The 20,697-nt window shown below is 49.6% G+C and overlaps 1 protein-coding gene across 3 annotated transcripts in view; it reads right to left on the bottom strand.

Annotated features, from left to right (window-relative positions):
• The window catches only part of CAMSAP1 (calmodulin regulated spectrin associated protein 1), a 28,550-nt gene extending 20,069 nt beyond the window's left edge, over positions 1-8,481 (bottom strand). For all 3 annotated transcript variants that reach the window (XM_074846115.1, XM_074846117.1, XM_074846116.1), the window contains exons 1-2: positions 8,324-8,481; positions 7,316-7,478 (exon numbers count right to left, since the gene is read on the bottom strand). In XM_074846115.1, the coding sequence (XP_074702216.1) occupies positions 7,316-7,478 (163 nt within the window). In that variant the 5' untranslated portion in view covers positions 8,324-8,481. The remainder of the gene's footprint in view (positions 1-7,315; positions 7,479-8,323) is intronic.
• Positions 8,482-20,697: the final 12,216 nt, after the last annotated feature.

The following is a 20,697-nucleotide window of genomic DNA, read 5'->3' as shown; positions in this document are numbered from 1 at the left end:
AAAGCAGATTCAAAATGTCTGAGATCTGAAGTACTTAGCTGAGGGGCTTAGTACAAACATCTGCCCTCCACCAGCTCCAGACCCCCGCAGGGTAACCGAGGGGACTGTCTGAAACTGCGCTGCGAGTAACGACCGGACAAAGAACCCGGAACTTCTCCAGCACAGGAGCTGCCCAGCCACGCCGGCAGCCCACAGCTCGCTCCCCAGCTCCTGCAGGTCCCTTTTCCACAAGGCAGGCCGTGACTATTTTACAGACTGTAACTACAGAAAGCAAAAAGCTTCAACACTAACATACCCACAAGGGATACAATCTATTGCGTCGGGGTCTTTACACCAATTATTAACACAGAAGAGCCTATTGGAACATGATGCTCAGCTTCCTGTGACAGGGACAGTAAGACCTCCCAACATTTATTTTTGTTTAAACTAGCAACATTTTAATGATTTTTAAAAGCCTTTTCTAGCAATAAATGGATCTAGTTCTTAGTGATGAGATTCCATGTCACAGAAATCAATATATTTAAAAAAAACCCAAATACACCTTGTACCTTGGCTACTGTTCTTTAGTCTGAACATCCAGTCAGAAGATCCGAAATACTTCTCTTCTATATTGAGGAACCCTCTAACTTCATGCTTCTGATCTCCATATAATTGCTTAAGGACTGAATGGACTTGAATTGACCAGGATTAAAGATACTGGGGCGGGGGGAATAACTTCTAGTACCAGGATTAATAATTTGCATACTATCATAAGAAGTTATTCATAAACATTAATCCTCCCATAACTGCAATTTATTTCACTGCAAACACTTGCCCAATTTTATTTTCTACATTTGTGTATGTAACACTTTTGCCAGCTAAACTCGCCTATCTGTGACAGAAAGGTACAGTTTTGTAACTAATTTGATGTCCCGACTAAAGGCCCACAGAAGTTTTAAGATATAAAAACCACATCAAAGCTCAAGAGGTATAATATTAACTTTATTATTTAATTCAAATTTACTTCATACCAGACATAATCGTACTATCCACATGGCAGGCACCAATAAATGAGAAATAAATGGCAGAAAAACTGTAACGCAAAAAGGATGCTTTGTAAGTATGTAACACTGAGAAACTCCCAAATACCATAGTTGTAGATGTCCTGTACACAATGCAATTATCTCAGAGTAACACAGCCTTCCTAGACAGCCACAGACAAAAAAAGTGCTCTATTTGTGAGATACCACGTAAGAGCCCCATCCTGTCTTGCACATCTCTGCTAATTATTCTTATCCGTAGTATAACGCCACAGAAAACACAGTACCCAGGTCTGCTCATTCTCCAAAACCCCCTTAAATATGTCAAACTTACCACGCAGCCAAAAATCTCAGAACTATGTTGTCAGATTGAGAACAATTATACACCAGAGTTAACCTAATGCTGATTTCAATAACACACTTATGGATACACAAGTAGCCACCAGTATCATGGATGGCTCTTCTCCTCAGTTTTTATGGATCGGGCGAACTCCAAACATGTCATATGCTTTTTGCTTGCCTCACTGCAGAATGTGTCAGTGCTCTTTTTGAAGAAAATGTCCCAGTCTTTCCAAGTCCCAGTTTCTATAAGCATCTTTTCCAACACCTTACTTTCATGACCTATAACAGAACTTAGATTTTAGAAAAATTCTGTTCATTAAAACGTGTATTTTTACACATTTATGCTTTGGAGTTCAGAAAAATCAACATGAAAAATTAACTTCTGAGCAATTAACTTCTAAGCTATAGCTACAAAAATTTCTGCTCGAGCAGTTTAACAAATCATACCAAAGCAAACCAAAAACCAATTAAACCATGTCCTTTTTTTTTTGCTTATAAAAAAGTCTCCAGTACCATGTTAATTCCAAAAAGAAGTCACTTTAATGTTACTATTACATGTTATTGAAAAGCTTGCAAACACCTTGTTTTTTCTAATGTATGTTCTGAGTTGTTACCCAAGGAAAATGTTAGCATCCACTTCAACATAAGCTTCACAGTTGCCAGTTTTAAATAAACTGAGGCGTTCAAAAGACATAAAGCTTAAGAACTACCAGTGTTTTTATAGTAACTTAAAACCAATGACACGTAACCTGATAATCAGATCTGTGAAGGCACACATCATTAGTTCACTTTGTCCTAAGTTTTCTATCAAGAATTGTTGAAGAGTTTACCCCACTACACTATCAGAGTTGACTGGACCTCTTTTACACATGGATTTTATGTGAATTTTATACCATGTTACTTAGTTGCCTGTGGTCAGCTTATTATAGAACAAAAATGCTCTTTTTTGCTATTTCCTACTCTTACAAAATCAAAGTAATAACAAATTTTTTCAAAGTTTCAAGGGCATAAACTCTTAAGTGTTCTTGCCCCACTGAGCCTACTGCAGAGATACCTCTACCAGCTACTTTCATAAAAGAGATGAAGGACTCAAAAATAAACCATCATAGTTTCTCATGAAGCAATCCTTTTGGTCTGTTCCATCATATCAGTGAGTTCTAATCTCTCAAAAAACAGTCAGTTGTAAGTATAAATCATTGTGTACAACATAGTTTAGCAGATTACAAAAACAGCTTCACTTGTAACAACCATCAGAGAGACAATTATTTCCAGACTCTCCTCACTTTAGGGTAGGGACCATTTCTTTATCATTTCACTTACAAAAACCTGTTCAGAGATGACTACCTGATTACAATTTGGTAAAGAAAAATACAGCAACCTGAGCAAATTTACTTATCCCTTGAACTGGAGAAGTGGATACACCCCACATCTTATTTTACCTCCAGAAGCATGAAGAACTGGTTTCACATGGAAAGAGAGCCAAAGCATCATGGTAAACAGAACGAAGCTTATTCACATTCTGAGCAGGATTTCATTAGTATCAGTATCTGTTCACAGAATTATTTAGTACCGGATGGATGTCCTCTACGCTGCAGATCATGAGCAGAAGCTACATGTTCTCAGCAGCTAAGACCACCTGCATTACAATAAAAACATTCATTGTTGGCTCTCATTAGGCAACTGTATTATAAACTCCGTAAGTGCTCTATCATATTACATATGAAAATTTACATACAACAGGCAGGAAAAAAAAAAAAGCTAAAGACCTCTTATACTGCTAGTGAGAGTGACTGCACTCATTATCATATCTTTTGATCAAGCATAAAGCCACAAACCTGGATGAGGCAGAAGAGACAAAATAATAATTATCGAATTCTTCACCCGTGTAAACTTCACACAAGTAATATTCAGTGTTTATGAAACGGGCGTTATTAAAGAAATAAATGTTTAACTATTGAATATTTGCAAAACACAACAGCTTGCTTAAAAACATTTTTGCTATGGACCTGAGAAGAAAGCTGACAAACAGAAGCAGAGAACCCAGGGATTTAGGCCAGGAAATATGCTCACACTGCCACTACCAACGGGTGACTGTGGGTAGCTATTACAGTACTGGAAAACCCTATTTGACAGGTAAGCATTAAGTACTTCAGAGACCTAAAAAAGCCATAACTTGCATTTCCCCTACAACGCATTACATTAGTCCTTGGCTTTCCTGCCTGTATCTTGCCAAAGGTCTCAGGCTGATGTTAGCATTAAGTCTGGAAACTATGTAAAGCTCCCAGCCCTAATAAATAAGTAAAGCCCACCAAGTCCATTTTGAAAAATACAAATTTTACAAACTGTTTTAAAGAAGCAATGACATTTTTTATGGAAAGGGTTGCAAACAACCCACTTGCAAGCTGCAACGCTGAGAAACTTCCACGTACTCCTTCCATATCTAAATTTTGACATTATAACGGTGATGATGGAAAACGTCATTTCTACGCTAACTACATCTGCTGAGAAATCAAAACTTTTCACTGCCATTGTGCATTTTCCCAGGTTGTACCAGTGTTTCATTCTGACTGCTGCTGCTCAGAGCCCGAGGGGACAGCAGTGCTGAAGGACCAGGTCCACATCCCTCTGCTCGGCTTTGTGCCGCGCGTGGCCCTGCCGCTGCCTGGCAATTTGGTTCATTCCATCGACTGTGAAAAAGCGATCTCTCCCCCGGACAGCTTGCCAAGCCTCCCTAAACCTCCCACGCTCACCTCCTGTGAACTACTGTTACACAAACTCAGTGGCACCCTTGCTCCTCAGCCACTTAAACAATATGAATTATATTTTCACACTGCTAGTAGAATTCCTTAAAGTGCACATTTAGTTCTCATCAAACTTTGCTGATGAAGAAGATAATTCTCTCCTAATCAAATTCCATTCCCTCAAACTACTGTCTCAGCTAAATGGACTTTATAATCTTTCAAGTGTAAATGTTTCCAGATGTTTGTGCACAGACTTTTGGAGCGACCTATGTGAGTACTCTCAGATGTATTTGAGGGGACAGATGACACTGAATGGTGAAACACTTTCCTTCACAACATCTTTCCCCTCTGTCTTCTGGAATTCGGACAAACGGTTGTACGACCTCTCTGGAGTCCATCTGTGCCAAGCAAGCAGCCACCACAGGCAGCGAGGAGGAGCTGCGGGCTTCCAGAAACAAATCCTTCAGCCCAATTCCTACGCAAGAAGAGGGGCTGTCTCACTAGCAGTATTTGTGTGAAGAGACAGGTAGCTGCGCTCAGTTGTTTGGCTACCAAAATTCTTTTCGTTGCCAGAAGGGAAAAAAGGAGGAATGCATCATCAAATGAAACAAAGCCCAAACTAGACTTCAACTCCAAATTATGTGTCATGCATGCTCTCAGTAATTTGTCCTTGAGAAAAAAAAGAAAGGATGAAGACTTTTCCTACTTAGATGCCAGCTTAGATGTGGAGAATTCAAATATCCTTTAACAGTAAATAGAAAACAGTTTCAGGTAAAACCTGCAGTGATGAATGACTTTTAGTAACAGTCTCCACGAGAATCAAATTCCTGTTCTTGACTATTCCCACACTTCAGCATGAGCTTAGCCTTACTCAGATGAAAATGAAATTCAGGATATGCACCGGCATTTGAAAGACTAAGGCACAAAATTATGTCAATTCATAAGTGCCAATTCCAAATCTAACATTTCAGAAAAACACTCTCTATTTAGCCACTCGAAGGCAATTACAGAAACCATATCAGATAAAAATTACTTCAGAACAAAAGACAGTGTGTTAATATTATAAACAGAGAAGCATTTTTCCACCAAATTAACCAGAACTAAGTCCAAAATAACAAAAAAGCTCCCCCCCCAACTTTCATCCACCTTGTGACATTTTATATAACAAATCACAATTGCTTGGTAGCTGCCCAAGACCCACTGCATAACACCCAATACCTTAACACAAAAAGAAAACCCTGAGAAATGACAAGTAATGTATTAAGTTCGAATATTATTCAAAACAATAATCACAGAGGAAACCTTTTTAAAGCCATCTCTCTATGAATTAAAGAGGCTTATACATTTCTAAATATTTTGCAATGCTGTTCCAGAAGTAATGGTCAGCACGTGACAACGCCTTGTAGGAGCCATTTCAAAAATCAAACTAAGTTTCCACGGACCATGGTCCTGCAAAGACACACACACACAAAACCTCACTGGAAATAACCAACAACACACCATCAAAAGCCCCAGTAAAAACATTTTTTCCTACTGTTCATGGCATTTAACTTCTATTAAAATGTAATCTGAACAAGCCTACATGCCAGCAGAAGAACTGGCAAACACTGTGCATCACATCATTGTCATTATGAAAGGTGGGTTTCCTTTTAGCTTTTAGTCAAAAGGAAAGCCAAATACTTTTTCAATATAAGTCCGAGTTGTCAAGTGCATAAACAGACTTGCTGTTAACCAGTTAACTGGTCCAAGGCAGACAGACACAACCCTGAGCTCCAGAGCCCCAGAAGACACTACCAAGAAACACGAGGCCATAAAGCTTTCTCTGCAGCACAGGATCCATGCCAGTCCATTCTAATTTAGGATTAGCTTTCTTTTGAAACAAAGTCATAATATAAATAGTGCGTCTCCATATCTGGAATATCCATTTTATCTATGATCACTAAAAAGTCTTCAGGAAACATTACAAATAATTCCAGCAACTAGAAAATATTTATATGTGGAAATACCTGTTCAGCTCTTAACTTATCAATGTTTTACTAACCCTCCCAAAATTCCCACATTTTTTAAACATCATCTGATAAATGGGTTTGTCTCTTATTGCTTGCAATGAAATACCTTCACTAATATTAAACATTATAAACCCACGATTTTCTATTTTCCCCACAATCATTAAGATGATGAGAACACTGACAGACCTGGAAATATTGAAAATGAAAAATAATTTAGAAAAATATTCCAACAAGGATTAATATTTAACTGCAGGAATGGGCTGCTTTTCTTCAGCCTTGTCACAAAGTAAGCTAGTGCTAATCCATTAAGCATATTATGAGTTCGGCGAATTAGACTTAGATTAACAGGGCTACCTCATTTTCCAAAACAAGATTCTGTACATGTTTTTGTTATATGTTTTGTTCTGGATAAACCAAAACCACAAGCATTCCATCATACTTCTTCATAATGAAGTTACTTAAATTCAAGATGTGTCTAGTAACAGTAATTCAGAATAGACAGGTAGATCTAGTTCAAAATAAAAAAGCAAATTTCAGTACATGCCAGGAAAATACTGTACAAGTGATACTCCAAGAATCTTTATTTTTCCATATTTGACTGGAAAGGTTTATGACAACATCAGGGAAGGAAGAACTCCTCTATCACCTCCAACTTGATGCTTAATGTCACAGAATGCAGATAAACTGCACCTGCTCATTCAACATTTCTTTTATATAAAAGAACAGTGCTGATCATAAATGGATTGCTTTTTAGTTCATTTTGAAACCAAACCCACAATCTGAAAAAAAAAAAAAGAGAGTCCTAACTGAGTACACTAAAGGTTTAAGAGGTTCTAGCATCTGTTGGCCAAGACTAGACTAAGCCTTCCCAGTCTGGAGGGATTCGGGGCCTGCAAGCAGTGACATACAGTTCTGTGGAAGAAAGTCTGCTTAGCTAAAAAGAGGATTTAAACATTTTGAGGTATGCATTCTTCACAAGTACAATCTGGGAGCATTCACCATTAGGTTTGCTGATTCAGGGCATCTCATATAGTTGCATTATTCCTGTCGAAGGTACCACGAGACGTATAATATTACAAGAGAACAGTGTCATATTATTGATATTAAAAATGTGATTTAAGCCAAATTTAATTACTTCTAGAATGGCAAGGGAGACAGAGAAAGCAAGAACGAAGAATGACTTCCTGATAAAGAGTGATCTTACCTATTCCGTAGGCTTTAGCACAGATCCATTGTAGATTAGCAGCTATTTTTGCTCTGGCTGAATCATAGAGCTCCAAAGGGACAATCTCAACTGCACTATCTGTTAGGGCATCCATTTTTCTTCTGGTACTATCTCCACTCGCACAAACATCAACATCCACCATCTGAAACAAAAACAAAAGACAGCGGACTTTTACACAAGCCATGGCTCCCACGGCAATTTGAAAACCGCCCAGAAGAGGAGTTGGCCAGCACGCATTCTACCGGGCACAATACGGTGGGCTGCACACCACAGGCCCGGCATCCTTCAGGGTTTTCATCGGCAGGGCTTCTTTAGCAATTCAAAATCCACTCGGAAATCAAAAGACATCCGAGCGCAGAGCGAGCATCCCTTTTTGTGAAAGCCACGGATCTGCTCACAGAAAACCCTTCGCCGAGGCTCCAAGCTGCCGTTCGCCAGAGAAGAAAGGCGCAGCCCCATCACCTGCCCGACCGCGGCAATAAAGGAAGGCTGGGGCGCTCCCTCCCAGCGCACCCCCCCCGACACCGCCATCCCCCCCCCGTCTGGCAGCCGAACAATGCGGGCAGGTACCGCGGCCCCCGCCCGCACCGCCCCCGCCCCGCGGGGCCGCGCCGGGGGCAGGGGCAGGCCCGGGGCAGCACCTGGGGCTCCTTCCCTCGCCTCGGCCGGGAGAAGCAGCAGAGGTTTCTCGCCCGCACCCCCATCCCCGCGCCGCCCCGCACCGCTCGCCCCGCCGGAGGAGGTCAGGGGGGACGGCGGCTCCCCCTCCCCGCCGCGGCCCAGCCCGCATCCCCGCCCCCACCCGGGAGGAGGAGGAGGAGGAGGAGGAGGAGGAGAGGGAGGAGGAGGAGGAGGAGGAGGAGGGAGAGGGGCGCAGCCCACCCGGCGCCGGGAGGCTGCTCCGCAGACGGGAACGGCCGAGCCCCCGCCGCTGCCTCCCCCCGCCTCACGCCCGCCCGCCGCGGCCTACAGGCCCCGCCGCCTCACCTTTCCGCGCTACCGCTGCCTCATCCCCGGGGCTGGCGGGCGGGGGAAGGCACCGCCCGGGGCCCCCCCGGCGAGCGCGCCGAGAGGCGGGGGGAGGCTCGGCGGGCCGGGGCCGGTGCAGGAGGGCGGCCGGGGCGGGAAGGAGCCGCCGCCGCTGCCGCCGCCGCCGTCGGGCCGGGGCTGCCAACGCTCGGGACCGCGCGCGCGCGCATGCGCCCGCCTCGCGCGCGCGCGCGCCCTCTCTCCCTCTGCCCCTCTCTCCTCCTCCTCCTCTCCCGGCCGGCCGGGGCGCGCGCGCTCGGCGGGAAAAGGGGCGGGGCCCGCGCCCGCGCGCGCCGCCAGGCCCGGAGCCGGCGCGCCGGCCGAGGTTGGGGGGGGGGGGGTGAGGTGCTGCAGTGCGCAGGCGCGGGGCTCGGCCGCCTGCGGCCCTCGCTAGGCAACCGTTGCCAGGGGGACGGGGACCGGCCCGCGCGGCGCGGGGAGCCCTTCTCCTCCCTCACGGCCCCGCCGGGCAGCGCGGAACCGCGCGGCTGTGGGAGCCTCGCGGCTGTGGGAGCCCCGCGGCTGTGGGAGCCCCGGCCCGGCCCGTGCGTCGGGTCCCGTTGCGCGGAGCTCCCCGGGGGGGCCGGGGTGAGCCTTCAGCGCCCCGCGGGAGGCACAGAGGCCTCAGGCCTGCTCAGGCCGCGGGGGCTTCCCCCTTGCGAGGGAGGGAGTCCAGCCCCCTCCCCGCGTGGTGACCCCGTGCTGCGGCTTTCCTGGCCCTGGCTACGGTTTCCAAGCACCGGGGTCAGCCATGAGGGAATTGTGATGGAGAAGGAGCCTTTCTGGTTAAAATTGGGGTGAACAACGAGAGTGGCTTGAGCCGCTTCCCCCACCCGTGTTGCGGATCTGTGAGGCGTGTCCTGGGCCTCGTAACCCGCAGTCCGGAGACACACGGGGTTTGCGCGGGTCAGAACCCGCTCGCAGGTAGAATGGCGGGATGGGGGGTTGCAGGGACTGGTGGCGGCTGAGCAACGCCACCGCCAGCCCGTTGTCCTGGCGCTGGCAGCCTGGTGTGCCTCTTCACACCGTCACCACCCGATGTCATCTTCACTGGGGCTTCCGCTCTAACGCAGGGAAGCACAGAAGTGCCAAAAAATCTTTGTCTCTTGTTTGTAAATCACTAGCTGTGGAAAACTTTAGGTACAATAAAGTCCACTGTAGTAAAATCAGATGTTTGCTTAATCACATGAAGGGTTGAGATCTCTGCTGCCAGCCATACTTGACAAAACATTGGTTGATAATCAGCGATACTTTTCTTGAGGTTTTTAGAAGTGATTTCCCCCAAGACTCGATGTGTTAATATCTTCTCACAATCAAAGGATGTCAGTTTTCACGCAGAAGCCTGGCTTATGCATCTTGGGTGTTTCTTAGCAAATAGAGAACAACTTCACCCGGTTTTTGTCACGACCCATAGATAACAGCAAGAATGTCTGACGGGTATCACGTGTTGACTGTTCTTTGCTGGGTGCAGCTGGACTGTCACAATCACCCCAAGGCCGTTGTGCTGGCTGCAGTCAGACACTGTTGTCCACGAGCCGTTGGCCAGAGGCCGGTGTTCTGCCGCCCTCCCAGAGAGCCTCTCGGGCTCATCCCGCCCCGTGCTGCACTGCCTTTGTGACCAGAACCACATCCTGCAGATTCACTCGCTTGACAAGTGAGTTTTGGGGCTCATCTGAAAAGTGAAGCTACATGATTAAGTGAAGGGAGCTTTGAGCCTTTAATGCCTGTGCTGGATAGATGAATTATCTTAATATCCAGCTACTGAAAACGTGATAAGTTTAGCTGCGCAACAGTGATAGCAGACTGACCTTATTCTACCTAATTTTCTTTGTTATGATTCTCATAAATTATCTTTTGCTGCATGTAACTGGTAGATTACATAAATGTTTCAAAATCATTAAAGATTAATTTGGGTCTATCTTAAGATTCAACATTTATTTCCCTATATCTTTTCAAAGTGCAAGCGGAGGGCATTCTGCTTCATGTCATCAGGAAATACGATCTGGCGTTCAAAGGTTATTCCAGCCTCTATCCTTCTTCCATATTGCAAGGTTGTAGGCAATTAAAGTAGATGTCCTTTGCAAACAACTTGCTAATTGTTTTATAATCTCTGTTGGCAGAGTTTGGCTTTCAATACAGTTTTGCCAGGCTGTCGTTTTGTGACGTTATCATTATAACAAGCTGCTCTTGTTTTTAGATTAAACATTAAGGCCCAATCCAAATCCCTTTAAATTCGAGAAGAATGTTTTAATTTATGTGGCAGATCAGGCATTAAATGGACTGCAGAAACAGAATGGCCCTTTGACTCCTAGAGCAGGTGACCTGTATACGAGGATGAAGGTGCAACCGGGAGAAAACTGACCTACTTCTTCCTCTGACACATTTTTGCTAGAGGTAAAGAATCGATGCAGTTGTTAAACTTATCAGAATCATTTAGGATTAAAATATGTTTTAAGAGAGTGGCAGACTACTCTTGCAAAGCCAAGCCAGTATTACCTGGACCCCTGAAACTCTCAGACTAAAAAAGTGGAAAAGTTTGGCTCACAAAAAAGAACATTGTGGAGAAAAAGCATAAGGGGAAGTCTCGTGGTCAGGAGACTGTTCTCTTTTTACAGGCTTCTGCCGCACATAGGATCCCAGCCTTAGAATTACCTCGTGTTCTACCCCTTTCCCTCACACAGCGCTGTCCTCCAGAGCTGCGTTTCTGCATCACACCCAGTCTGATGTGAACTTCTTCCCTGAAACTCTGCTACCTAGGGCATTTGTGTGTCCTTAAGTGGAAGCTGAAATGGATGTTTGGGGAAACTTTGTAGAGGATGATGAAGTGGTTTGTCAAGAACTCAGCACCATCCCACAGCAGCGTCCTCAAAATTGTCCTGGAGATAAAAAGCTTGCATTTAAAATGGGAGGGTCATCAGTGGATTGCCAAACGTGTTTGCTTTTTCCATGAGGAAGCAAATGACTCTCCCATATCCAGTAGCAGCAAATTCATCTTTAATTTGCGTACCACTTGTTTCTTTCCTGTACTCCACTGCTAAACAAGCTTCAAGGCTTTTCTTCTGGAAAATGTTAATACATTGCTTTTCATATGTGAAATAATTTTCCTATTAGTCTCCTGGATTCCTTAACCATTCCGAGTGGGTGTACATGTGAACTGACAAACACTGCGCAACTTGTCTTCCAGCAGAACTCTGAGATTAATTACTAGGAGGCAATACCTTTGAGAAATTACCATATTCAAACACGACACCTGTTACATATAACAGAGCTAAACCGATGTGCTTGTTTTCTGCCACACTGGAAGAATGCCTGGGATTTTGTTTTTTCCCCCCATGTTTCGTTGATCAATATGGGAGACTTCACGTAGAATAAGAGTATCAGTCCCTTGTCATCCCAAGGACATCAGATCTAATTTTATATTGTAAGAAAATATATAGCCTGTAGAAATATAAACATGCCGTGCACTGGGATCGTATGGGGTGGAGATACCTCCTGGATATACAGAGAAAGTGAGAGCTGACCTGTCGGTGGCACCTTCCAGCTGGAAAGGCCAGCAGGGAGTCGGGATTCTCCCTCAGCGTTACAAAAAGCACTGTTAGATGAAGGAAAACATGCCTCTGCCAAAGAGAGCATGAAAGCCCATGCTTCACTGTCTCCCTGCAGCAGTTCATGGAGACGGAGGACTCTGTGCGATGTCTCTACCCATCACATAATGCTCTTAGTGTGAAAATCAGCAAAAAAAAGCAGGGCGAGGGTCCTCTGACTTGGGAATTTTGGCGCGCTGGGCAGCCTGATTTCTGCTTCATTTACTTCGCTCCATTAGGACTCACCACACTTTCCAGAGTGGTGGTTTCCCGTCTTTCACCTCCTTTCTTCCTCTCCCCAGGAAAAGAACAGCTATTAGCAGGAGAGCGAGCCTTTCCCTCCACCAGCTCCTCAACCACTGCCCACGATCAGGCACGTGTGACTGTACCCCGGTCCCGCAGCATAAACACTGTGAGGGTGGGGTTGCGCCAGGTGGCACCACCACGGAGCAAACAAGAAGAAACCACTCTGGTCCGGTGCATACAGCCTTCCTCTTCCCTTTGGCTGGTTTCTAACCCAAATCACAGAATCCTCTCGGTTGGAAAAGCCCTTGAAGATCCTCCGGTCCAACCATGAACCTCACCCTGACCGTTCCCAACTCCACCAGATCCCTCAGCGCTGGGTCAACCCGACTCTTCAACCCCTCCAGGGATGGGGACTCCCCCCCTGCCCTGGGCAGCCCATTCCAACGCCCAACAACCCCTTCTGCAAAGAAATACTTCCTAAGAGCCAGTCTAAAATGGGTCGGGGCTGAGCTGCCCCTCATTAGCATTTCTGGGGGAGAGCTTGCTGATCCACCCCTCCTCTTCAGCAGCGTATGAAGGTGGGTGGCTCTACCTGAGAAAAGGCTCTTTGCCTTCAGTCTTGCTCAACAGCTCCTGCCTGTGCTTGCGGGAGCAGCAGGAGATGACAGTCAAATGAATCAACAGGAATTTTTTCCTCTTATCCTTGCAAAATTTCTGTGATGGTCAAAAGTGCTGAGGACGGCCCCGGCAGAGCGGCAAGGAGCAGCTTGTGCGCACTCACAGCCCAGGCTGCCTGCAGCCCTCTCCTTATGGCTCTATTTTCAGCCCTGGACTAATTTTGAATATTGTTGTATCTGCTTCCCTGTGCTTGTAAGTTCTGCAGGGCCTCGTTTGCCCCAGTCTGAGCACTTGATATCCCCAGCTGGTACCGCCGCTGCAGGCTGGCTGTGGTGAGAGCTCTATCTCCTCCATGCCAGCAGGCTTTGGCGTACCCCAGCACATACTACAAAGTTCAAAAGAAGTTGCATCTCACTAGAAATTCACTAAGGAGAAAGAGATGTGGTCAAAAAGACATTTAAAATATCGCCTGAGCAAATGGAGCTGGGGTACCATAACGCGAGGGTGAGGGGGGGGGGGGGGCTGGCAGACTCCTCATTCAGTTGAGGCTCTGACAGCTCAAAATGTCTTTTTCTCCCTTGTACAAAATAGTTTCCTATGACAGTTCATCATGCAGCCAGCCTTGAGGAGGAGAGAGCAGGATATTATTCTTAGTAATAGAACAGTCACCTCAGCGCGATTACCAACACCACGGGAACGGTTTCTACGGCATAATGCCGTTGTCAGTAATTACTTATACCCAGTTCTGGAACTCATGAGGAATATGCAGTGGCATGGCCTTGTGCACTGGGGAACCACCTGCAACAGGCAATATTTTTCATGTAAATAAAGAAAACAAATTAAGTCCTACAGATAGGAGGACTATTTCATTCAGGCATTCATGTTATTTTAAAGGCAACGTGCATGCAATTTGGCTATTATGCTGATGAGTGCAACAAGTTATTCAGATTTCTTTCTCTTCCCCTTGCTTAAAATATTTGATGTGTATCAAGTGATGCCGGGGGAAGTACCGCTTCACACCTCCGCCTGCCTGGGCCTTGCCTGGGCTTCGCCGGCAGCTCGTGGGGCTGCTCTGAGGCTGCTCTTGCCCCTCGGAGCCCCGGGATTGCTCCTGCCCCTCCGAGCCCCGGGACCGTGCTGCTGCGGGGGGCAAAGGAGCCGGGGAAGGGACCACTGGCCGCTCTGCTCCTGGCAGAGAGGGGCTTCTCCCCGGCTGGGGCGCACGGTGTGAGGACGATCCCCATTGCATTTGAAATAATACTTCTATTCAGCACTTATCTTCAAAGGGCTGTGCAAACATTAATGAATGACTCGGTTATTGCCAGGGGGAAGAGCTGGCAGAGGGAGGGGTGGCAGCTCGCCCTGCCCGGCTGGTGGCTCGCTGGAAGCCAGAGCTTCCCTTGCCGGCTGCGAGGAGCGGGATGGTCCCTCGCTGGGCTTGCGGGTAGCTGCAGCAATTACGGCGCTGGTGGTGGGTTTTAAGTGCCTGCATTAATTATAGGAGGGGTTTTAGTGAGATATTTTTATCTATAAGATTATTTATTTTTAAAATCTCTGGACTATATTTAGGAGGATGACGGGTCAATAGCATTTACAGCCCTCCAGGTTTATCCAGAGAGACTTCCATAAGAGGAGGTTTGGTCCCAGCGTGCCTTCCCTATCCCTCATCCTTCCTTGAGCAACCTCAACCAGGGAGACCCCAGGGACTGGCTGGGCGAGCGCTGAAAGGTTTTTGAGTGTTGCCATGATCTAATTAATTTCTATATTTCCGTGTATCTTTATATTCATTAAACCCTTTTTAGCAGCCATATTTGCGTAGTGTTCAGGCAGAAATCAATTTCATTGGGAACTGCTGATCTGCTTTACCCAGATGATTTCTTTTTAAAATGCACTTTTTTCCTAAGGACACTTTGGAAAGTAAAACTGTATTTACCACAAACGTATAACTATGCAAAGAGAATGTCTTATCTCCAGCTTTTTCACCACTATTTAAACATGATTGGAAAACAATGAATAATTGAAAGGCAGAAGAAATGAAGACGAAAAAGAATCTAATTGAATTCCAAAATGCAACATCTGCCCCTGCTCCTGGCTGCGCTTTGCGAGTTGCGATAGCCGAGAGCAAGGTTGAACATACTCAGCATCTTCATCCCAATAAATGCCGTTGGGTTTGTGGCCAGAGCAGTACAAAGCCCTGGCGCTCCGATAACCTGACTTCCAGCAAAACATCGCATAACCCTCCTCTCTACCGGTGTGCCGAGGTGGGGTTGCGGTGGGTGCCGGGGTCCCCCCAAAGCCGCTCTGTCGCTCCCCACCTCAGCTGGATGGGGGAGAGAAAATGTAACCAAAGGCTTGTGGGTTGAGATAAGGACAGGGAGAGATCACTCAGCAATTACTGTCACAGGCAAAACAGACTTGGCTTGGGGAAAAATTAATTTAATTTGTTACCAATCAAATCAGAGTAGGATAATGAGAAATAAAACTGAATCTTTAAACACCTTCCCTTCACCCTTTCCTTATTCCTGGGCTTGACTTTACTCCTGATTTCTCTCCCTCACAGGCGGCGCAGGGGAATGGGGGTTGTGGTCAGTTCATCACACGCTGTCTCTGCTGCTCCTTCCTCCTCACTCTGTTCCCCAGCTCCAGTGCGGGGTCCCTCCCACGGGAGACAGTTCTGAACGAACTGCTCCAGCGTGGGGCCTTCCCACGAACTGCAGCTCTTCCTGGACTGCTCCAGTGTGGCTCCCCCGCAGGGTCACAGCTCCTGCCAGCAAACCTGCTCCAGCGGGGGCTTCCCACGGGGTCACAGCCTCCCTCGGGCATCCCCCTGCTCCAGTGTGGGGTCCCCCACGGGCTGCAGCTGGGTCTCTGCTCCCCCGTGGACCCCCACAGGCTGCAGGGCACAGCTGCCTCACCATGATCTTCATCACAGGCTGCAGAGGAACCTCTGCTCCAGTGCCTGGAGCACCTCCTCCCCCTCCTTCTTCACCAACCTTGGTGGCTGCAGAGTTGTTCCTCTCACATATTCTCACTCCTCTCTCCAGCTGCAGCTTCTATTGTGGAGTTTGTTTTTCCCTCTTCTTAACAACACTGTCCCAGAGGCGCTACCACCATCGCTCATGGCCTTGGCCTTGGCCAGTGGCGGATCCATCTCGGAGCCAGCTGGCATCAGCTGCGTCGGACAGAGGGGAAACTTCTAGCAGCTTCTCACAGAAGCCACCCCAGTAGCCCTGCCACTACCAAAACTTGGCCACGCAAGCCCAGTACAGGAGTTATGCTCAAAACCAACACCCTGAACCACTTCTCAGTGTTACCTTTGGGAATTAAGAGCAGACTCCAGCCAACCTTCTCCAAAAAACGTGTTACAACATCGCTATATCACGGAAACGTTTTACATTCGTTGCACCGAGGGAGGCGATCGTGTGGGAACAAAACCGGGGCCGCCTTGTTCCAGATCCCCCAGGGGATGCACAAAGGCAAAAGCTGCCTGCCGGGTCCTGGAAAATCACCTCTTCCACCCAGACACAGGAGGGATGTACCTGACCCAGGCGTTTCCCTTTCCCTGCGGCAGGTTTGCGTTATGGTCTCAAGATACAGGGGGTATTTTGAGGAAAGGCCTGTCATTTCTGGATTTTAAGGCTTCCCCCTCCGTAAATATAAACCGCACGGCCCTGGGCTGAGGAAGCAGCACCGCAACGCACCCCAGGTGACTCTGATGTGCGAGGCTTCCACCCAGAGAGCTTCTAAAGAGCAGAAACTGCCTCAAAACCAAATTAAAGCTCCTCTAATTCCACCACAGCGGGGTCTGGTGAGAGGCGGGCAGTGGCTTCCCACTGCATTTCGACTCATCCCCAGCCAGTATTTTTAGTTCCCGCTATTCTGGTGGGATGCAGCTCCCGCTTCACCTCGCTGCCGGCTCCGTGCCGCGGCAGAGCCCTTCACCTGGCAGCCCTGTCCCCTCTCGCCCTGCCTCTCGAGAGGTGCCAAAGCAAACACTCCCTTTGGGTCCCTGCCAGTTTGCACATGCTGCGCTCGAACGCTCTTAAATCTGTAGCCAAAGAAACATGTTAATGTACAAATTAGTCAGAGTAATTGAAACACCTCAGTCCTGCTCGTCCAGGTCCTATTTACAGCAAGAACTTGACGACTGTAAAACTCAGAGCAGAAAACCCAGCCACGCCAGCACCTCCGAGCCACCGGCAGCAAACTCTGGCTGTGAGCAGATGCCTCGGGCGGGCGGGAGCAGGCAGGGGGACGGGTGGGGGCCCAACCTGGTCCCCACGCTCCCTAGCAGGGATGCTAAAGCCCTGGGGTGCTCATCCTGTCCCTCGCTGCTGCAGAGCTTGGCACGCAGGGGCTTCCCAGCGCAGGGTATCACCCGAAATCCCCTCCCAAGGCTTTGGCCCCCAAGGAGGTTGGCAGGGGCAGCGTGTGGTTCTGCACAGGGGGATGCAGCCCTGCGCCAGGACGGGTCCGAGCCAGGAGATTCGAGCAGCACCCGGGGCTGAAATACAGCCATGAGGGCCCCATCCTGCTGTGACAGGGGTCACCCCGCTGTCCCGGTCAAGGCGAGCGTGGTGCCAGTGACTCAGGCCATAAGGGTGGAGGATGAGCGGATGCCCCCCAAGCGTGTGGGGCTGTATGGCCCCAGTCCCCCACGTGTGGTGCCGGACCACCCCGGTCCCCACGTGTACCAAGGCTGGTGCCTGCCCCAGGCTCCCCTTGCCCCCCGGGGTCCAGAGCTGGCTCAGAGCAGCCCATAGCCCCCGGCTGGTCCTGGGAATTGGGGTGATGAGACCCCCCCATGGCCTCCAGGAGCACAGAGAGAAGGGGATGCTGCAAAGGATGCCCCGTATCGCTGGGGCTGGGGCACTGGGTGCTGCTGCCTGTCCTGCTGGGCGAGACACACGGACACTCAAAGACCCCTGGCTGAAGCCCCCCCCCAGCCGGGTAAATCCCCGACGGCACTGACTTACCGGTGGCAGCCGTCGACATCCTCGCAGCCTCGGGGGTCGCAGGGGGCTGTGGGCAGCAGCTTGTGACATGGGAGCCCATGGTACGTCCCGGGGGCTCAGTGTCGGGGGGCTCAGTCCCCTCCGCTCCCCAGGAAGGGTTGGGGGGAGCGGGGCAGCGCTGCGCTCCCCAGCATCGCTGGCGTCGCCACGGCAACTGCTGAATGACTCACGCTCGTTTCTGAGTGACATCAGAGATGCGGAGGAGGGGGCCGGTGGGGGGGGACTGAGGACAATGCTGGGAGCAGATATTCCCAGTTGGGTTCTGCTGGTGAAAGCTGGAAGGCTTTATGCAGGGAAAAACATCCAGATCCAGCCCCCCCAGACAGCGTCTCGCCGGGGTCCTGACTGATTTGACAGAGACCCATGGAGTCAGGAGGAGAGGAGAAGCCAGAGCCCCTCCATGGGTCAGCTCTGAATGCTGCGGGGTGCTGGCAGCTGGGCATGGAGGGGGCTGGGGCAGAGCAGGAGGGACACCCCAGGCAGACAAGGCTCCGCTCCCCCTTGGGCTTCGATTGTGTCCACAACACAACCAGATTAAGGAAACAGGTTTAGAAATCACTTGCCTTGACTGGCTTCACCCCTGTGCTGGGCGCAGGGGCAGAAGGAGGTCGCCTTCAAGGGGCACATCGAGCTCCTTGTCTTTGGTGACGCTGCACTCGCGCATCATCCCCGGGGGACCCTGCCCACACCCGGGGGCATCGCAGCTCCCCGGCGGCCCTGCACGGTCACACCATGGGAGCTGAGAAGTGGCCTCGCTCGGAAACTAGTCAGGAAAAGGGAGAAGCATGAGCTGGGCACATGCACGGGGCGGGTTTAGGCACCTCCACATGCAAATGCTCCGCATCCGGATGGTTTTCAGAGCATTTTGGTAGCTCCTTTGCTTGTAGCTGTGCAGGGCTCCGTAACGCACCACCCGCTCTGCACAGCCAGCAGCGCTGACGCTCCCTCACAGGCTCCGTTAGCTCCAGCCCGATGAGACAGAATGAAATATTTTTAGTAGGATGAGAGTCCTGCACGAGGCTCTGTACTTAGCAAGAGCAGTGCCAGGTCAGACAGTGATGCAGCAGCTACACAATCTGCAAGAAATAAACTTTTCTCAGCCCTCCACGGGAGCAGCCCAGGGGCATCACTCACCCCCTCACACACCAGACACCTTCTTGGGGGGCTTCTTGGGTGTCCTTCCTTACGTGAAGTGGGGATCAGGGAACCCAACACTTGGGGCTTTTATTTTTAGCACAGCAAGCTATAAATACAGCCCACGGTAACGCATGGAAATCTGAGTGACTTCTTGGCCTGGGAAGTGACGGCACCGGGGAAGCCCGCGGCAGCCAGAGCTGCCAGGCCAGTGCCACACTGCAGGGTCTCCAGCGGGAAAGGACCATCCCACAGCCAGACACCGGGGCTGGATGAAAATCCGAGGCACTTCAAACCGCTTATGGGCTCGGCCCGATGCTCCTGCAAGGAAGGCAGGGGGGTTGGCAGGAGCAGCAGGCTGCTGCCATGTCCTGCCTGCGCTGGCACCAGTGGGGAGAGGAGGGATGGAGAAGGATCACTCCGGGCCAGAGCACAAGTTTCAGGGAGGATTGTGCATTTTTTCTTTTCTTGGTGAGCATTCACATGTGGGAGCAGGGGAGGAAGGCACCTGTCCGGGAGGAAGCCAGGCGTACGGGGGTAACTGCGGAGAGCACCCCGTGATTCATCGCACGCAGCCTGGCAACGAGCTCCTGTGTAGGGGAAAACACAGATGGAAGAGGGCTGCTGCAACGCCGAGCCAGCAGCAGGGAAATAGGCAGCTGGTGTCCTTTTAAGGGTGATTGAGAAGGGTCCCAGCTATTTTCCTTTCCCTGCACACTTCACGGAGGAGCTGTGCGGGGTGTGGGGGTCCAGCAGCCCACACCGCCTGGCTCACCCCAGCTGGGGCTGTGCTGCTGCCCAGGACCACATGGGAACAGAGCAAAAAATCTAATCCCGTGTGCCAAAAAAATCCAGAGAGGTGTCCTAAACCCACCACAGCCCTCGCACAACGGGAAGGGATCGAGGCGGCTGCATGGCCAGAGGCCCCAGGGCCACACTGTTCCAAGGGCTGCCCTGCACGAGGAGCAGCTCAATAATTCAACCAAATTCCAGGTGTGTGGGAGCTGCTGCGGGTACAGGACTCCCAGGCACAAATTCCCCGTGGAGCAGCACTTCCTCAGAGGACAAATAGAGGTTCACTTAAACATAAATGTGGTTTATGCCCAAGCTACAGCTCATATAAGCCACGTAACCACATCATGCATAAGCACCACAACTCTTCCATGAATAAATTTTTTTCAGGGTGCACCAGCAGCCGCTCACACCTGCACAGCGCCGAGGCGCTCCGACAGCCCTCGCCAAGAATTAAGCGCAAAGCCTCCGCAGCCGTGGCTTGTGCCGCGCATGCAGAGCGCTGGCGAGGAACCAGCTCCACCAGCTCACGGCTCCACGCACGCACGCCGCTTCCCGGAGTGGGAGAGCTCGTTATGCAACTGCTGATGGCATCGTTAATGAAACCGGTTTGAGAGCTGCAGCTCTTCCCTGTGCCAGCACGCGGGGAAGCGGCGGTACCGCATCCTGGGGTGCAGGAGCTGTGCAGGACCCCGAGGCGGGGGGTTTGTGTCCTACCAGCTGCTGCGTTAACCACCCGCAGCCAAACACCTTGCTTGGGGGCAGCGGCCACGCTGCTGGAGCCCAGCGTCACCAGCGACTCCTCTGAGGAGCCCCGGGCACTGGCAGGGTCTGAACTTGGGCCTTTTATTTGGGCTTCTTGGCCAGTCGTTGGATTTACACCCTTGGCTTTGAGAAAGCTGGTCACCTCTCCAGGTTTATTTTGGTCCGGCGTGGTCTGGTC

Source organism: Strix aluco, chromosome 20, assembly GCF_031877795.1.
Source record: "Strix aluco isolate bStrAlu1 chromosome 20, bStrAlu1.hap1, whole genome shotgun sequence".
Classification (NCBI taxonomy): domain Eukaryota; kingdom Metazoa; phylum Chordata; class Aves; order Strigiformes; family Strigidae; genus Strix; species Strix aluco.
Note: the sequence above shows the minus strand (reverse complement) of the source record. Positions and strands in the feature narration are given on the sequence as shown.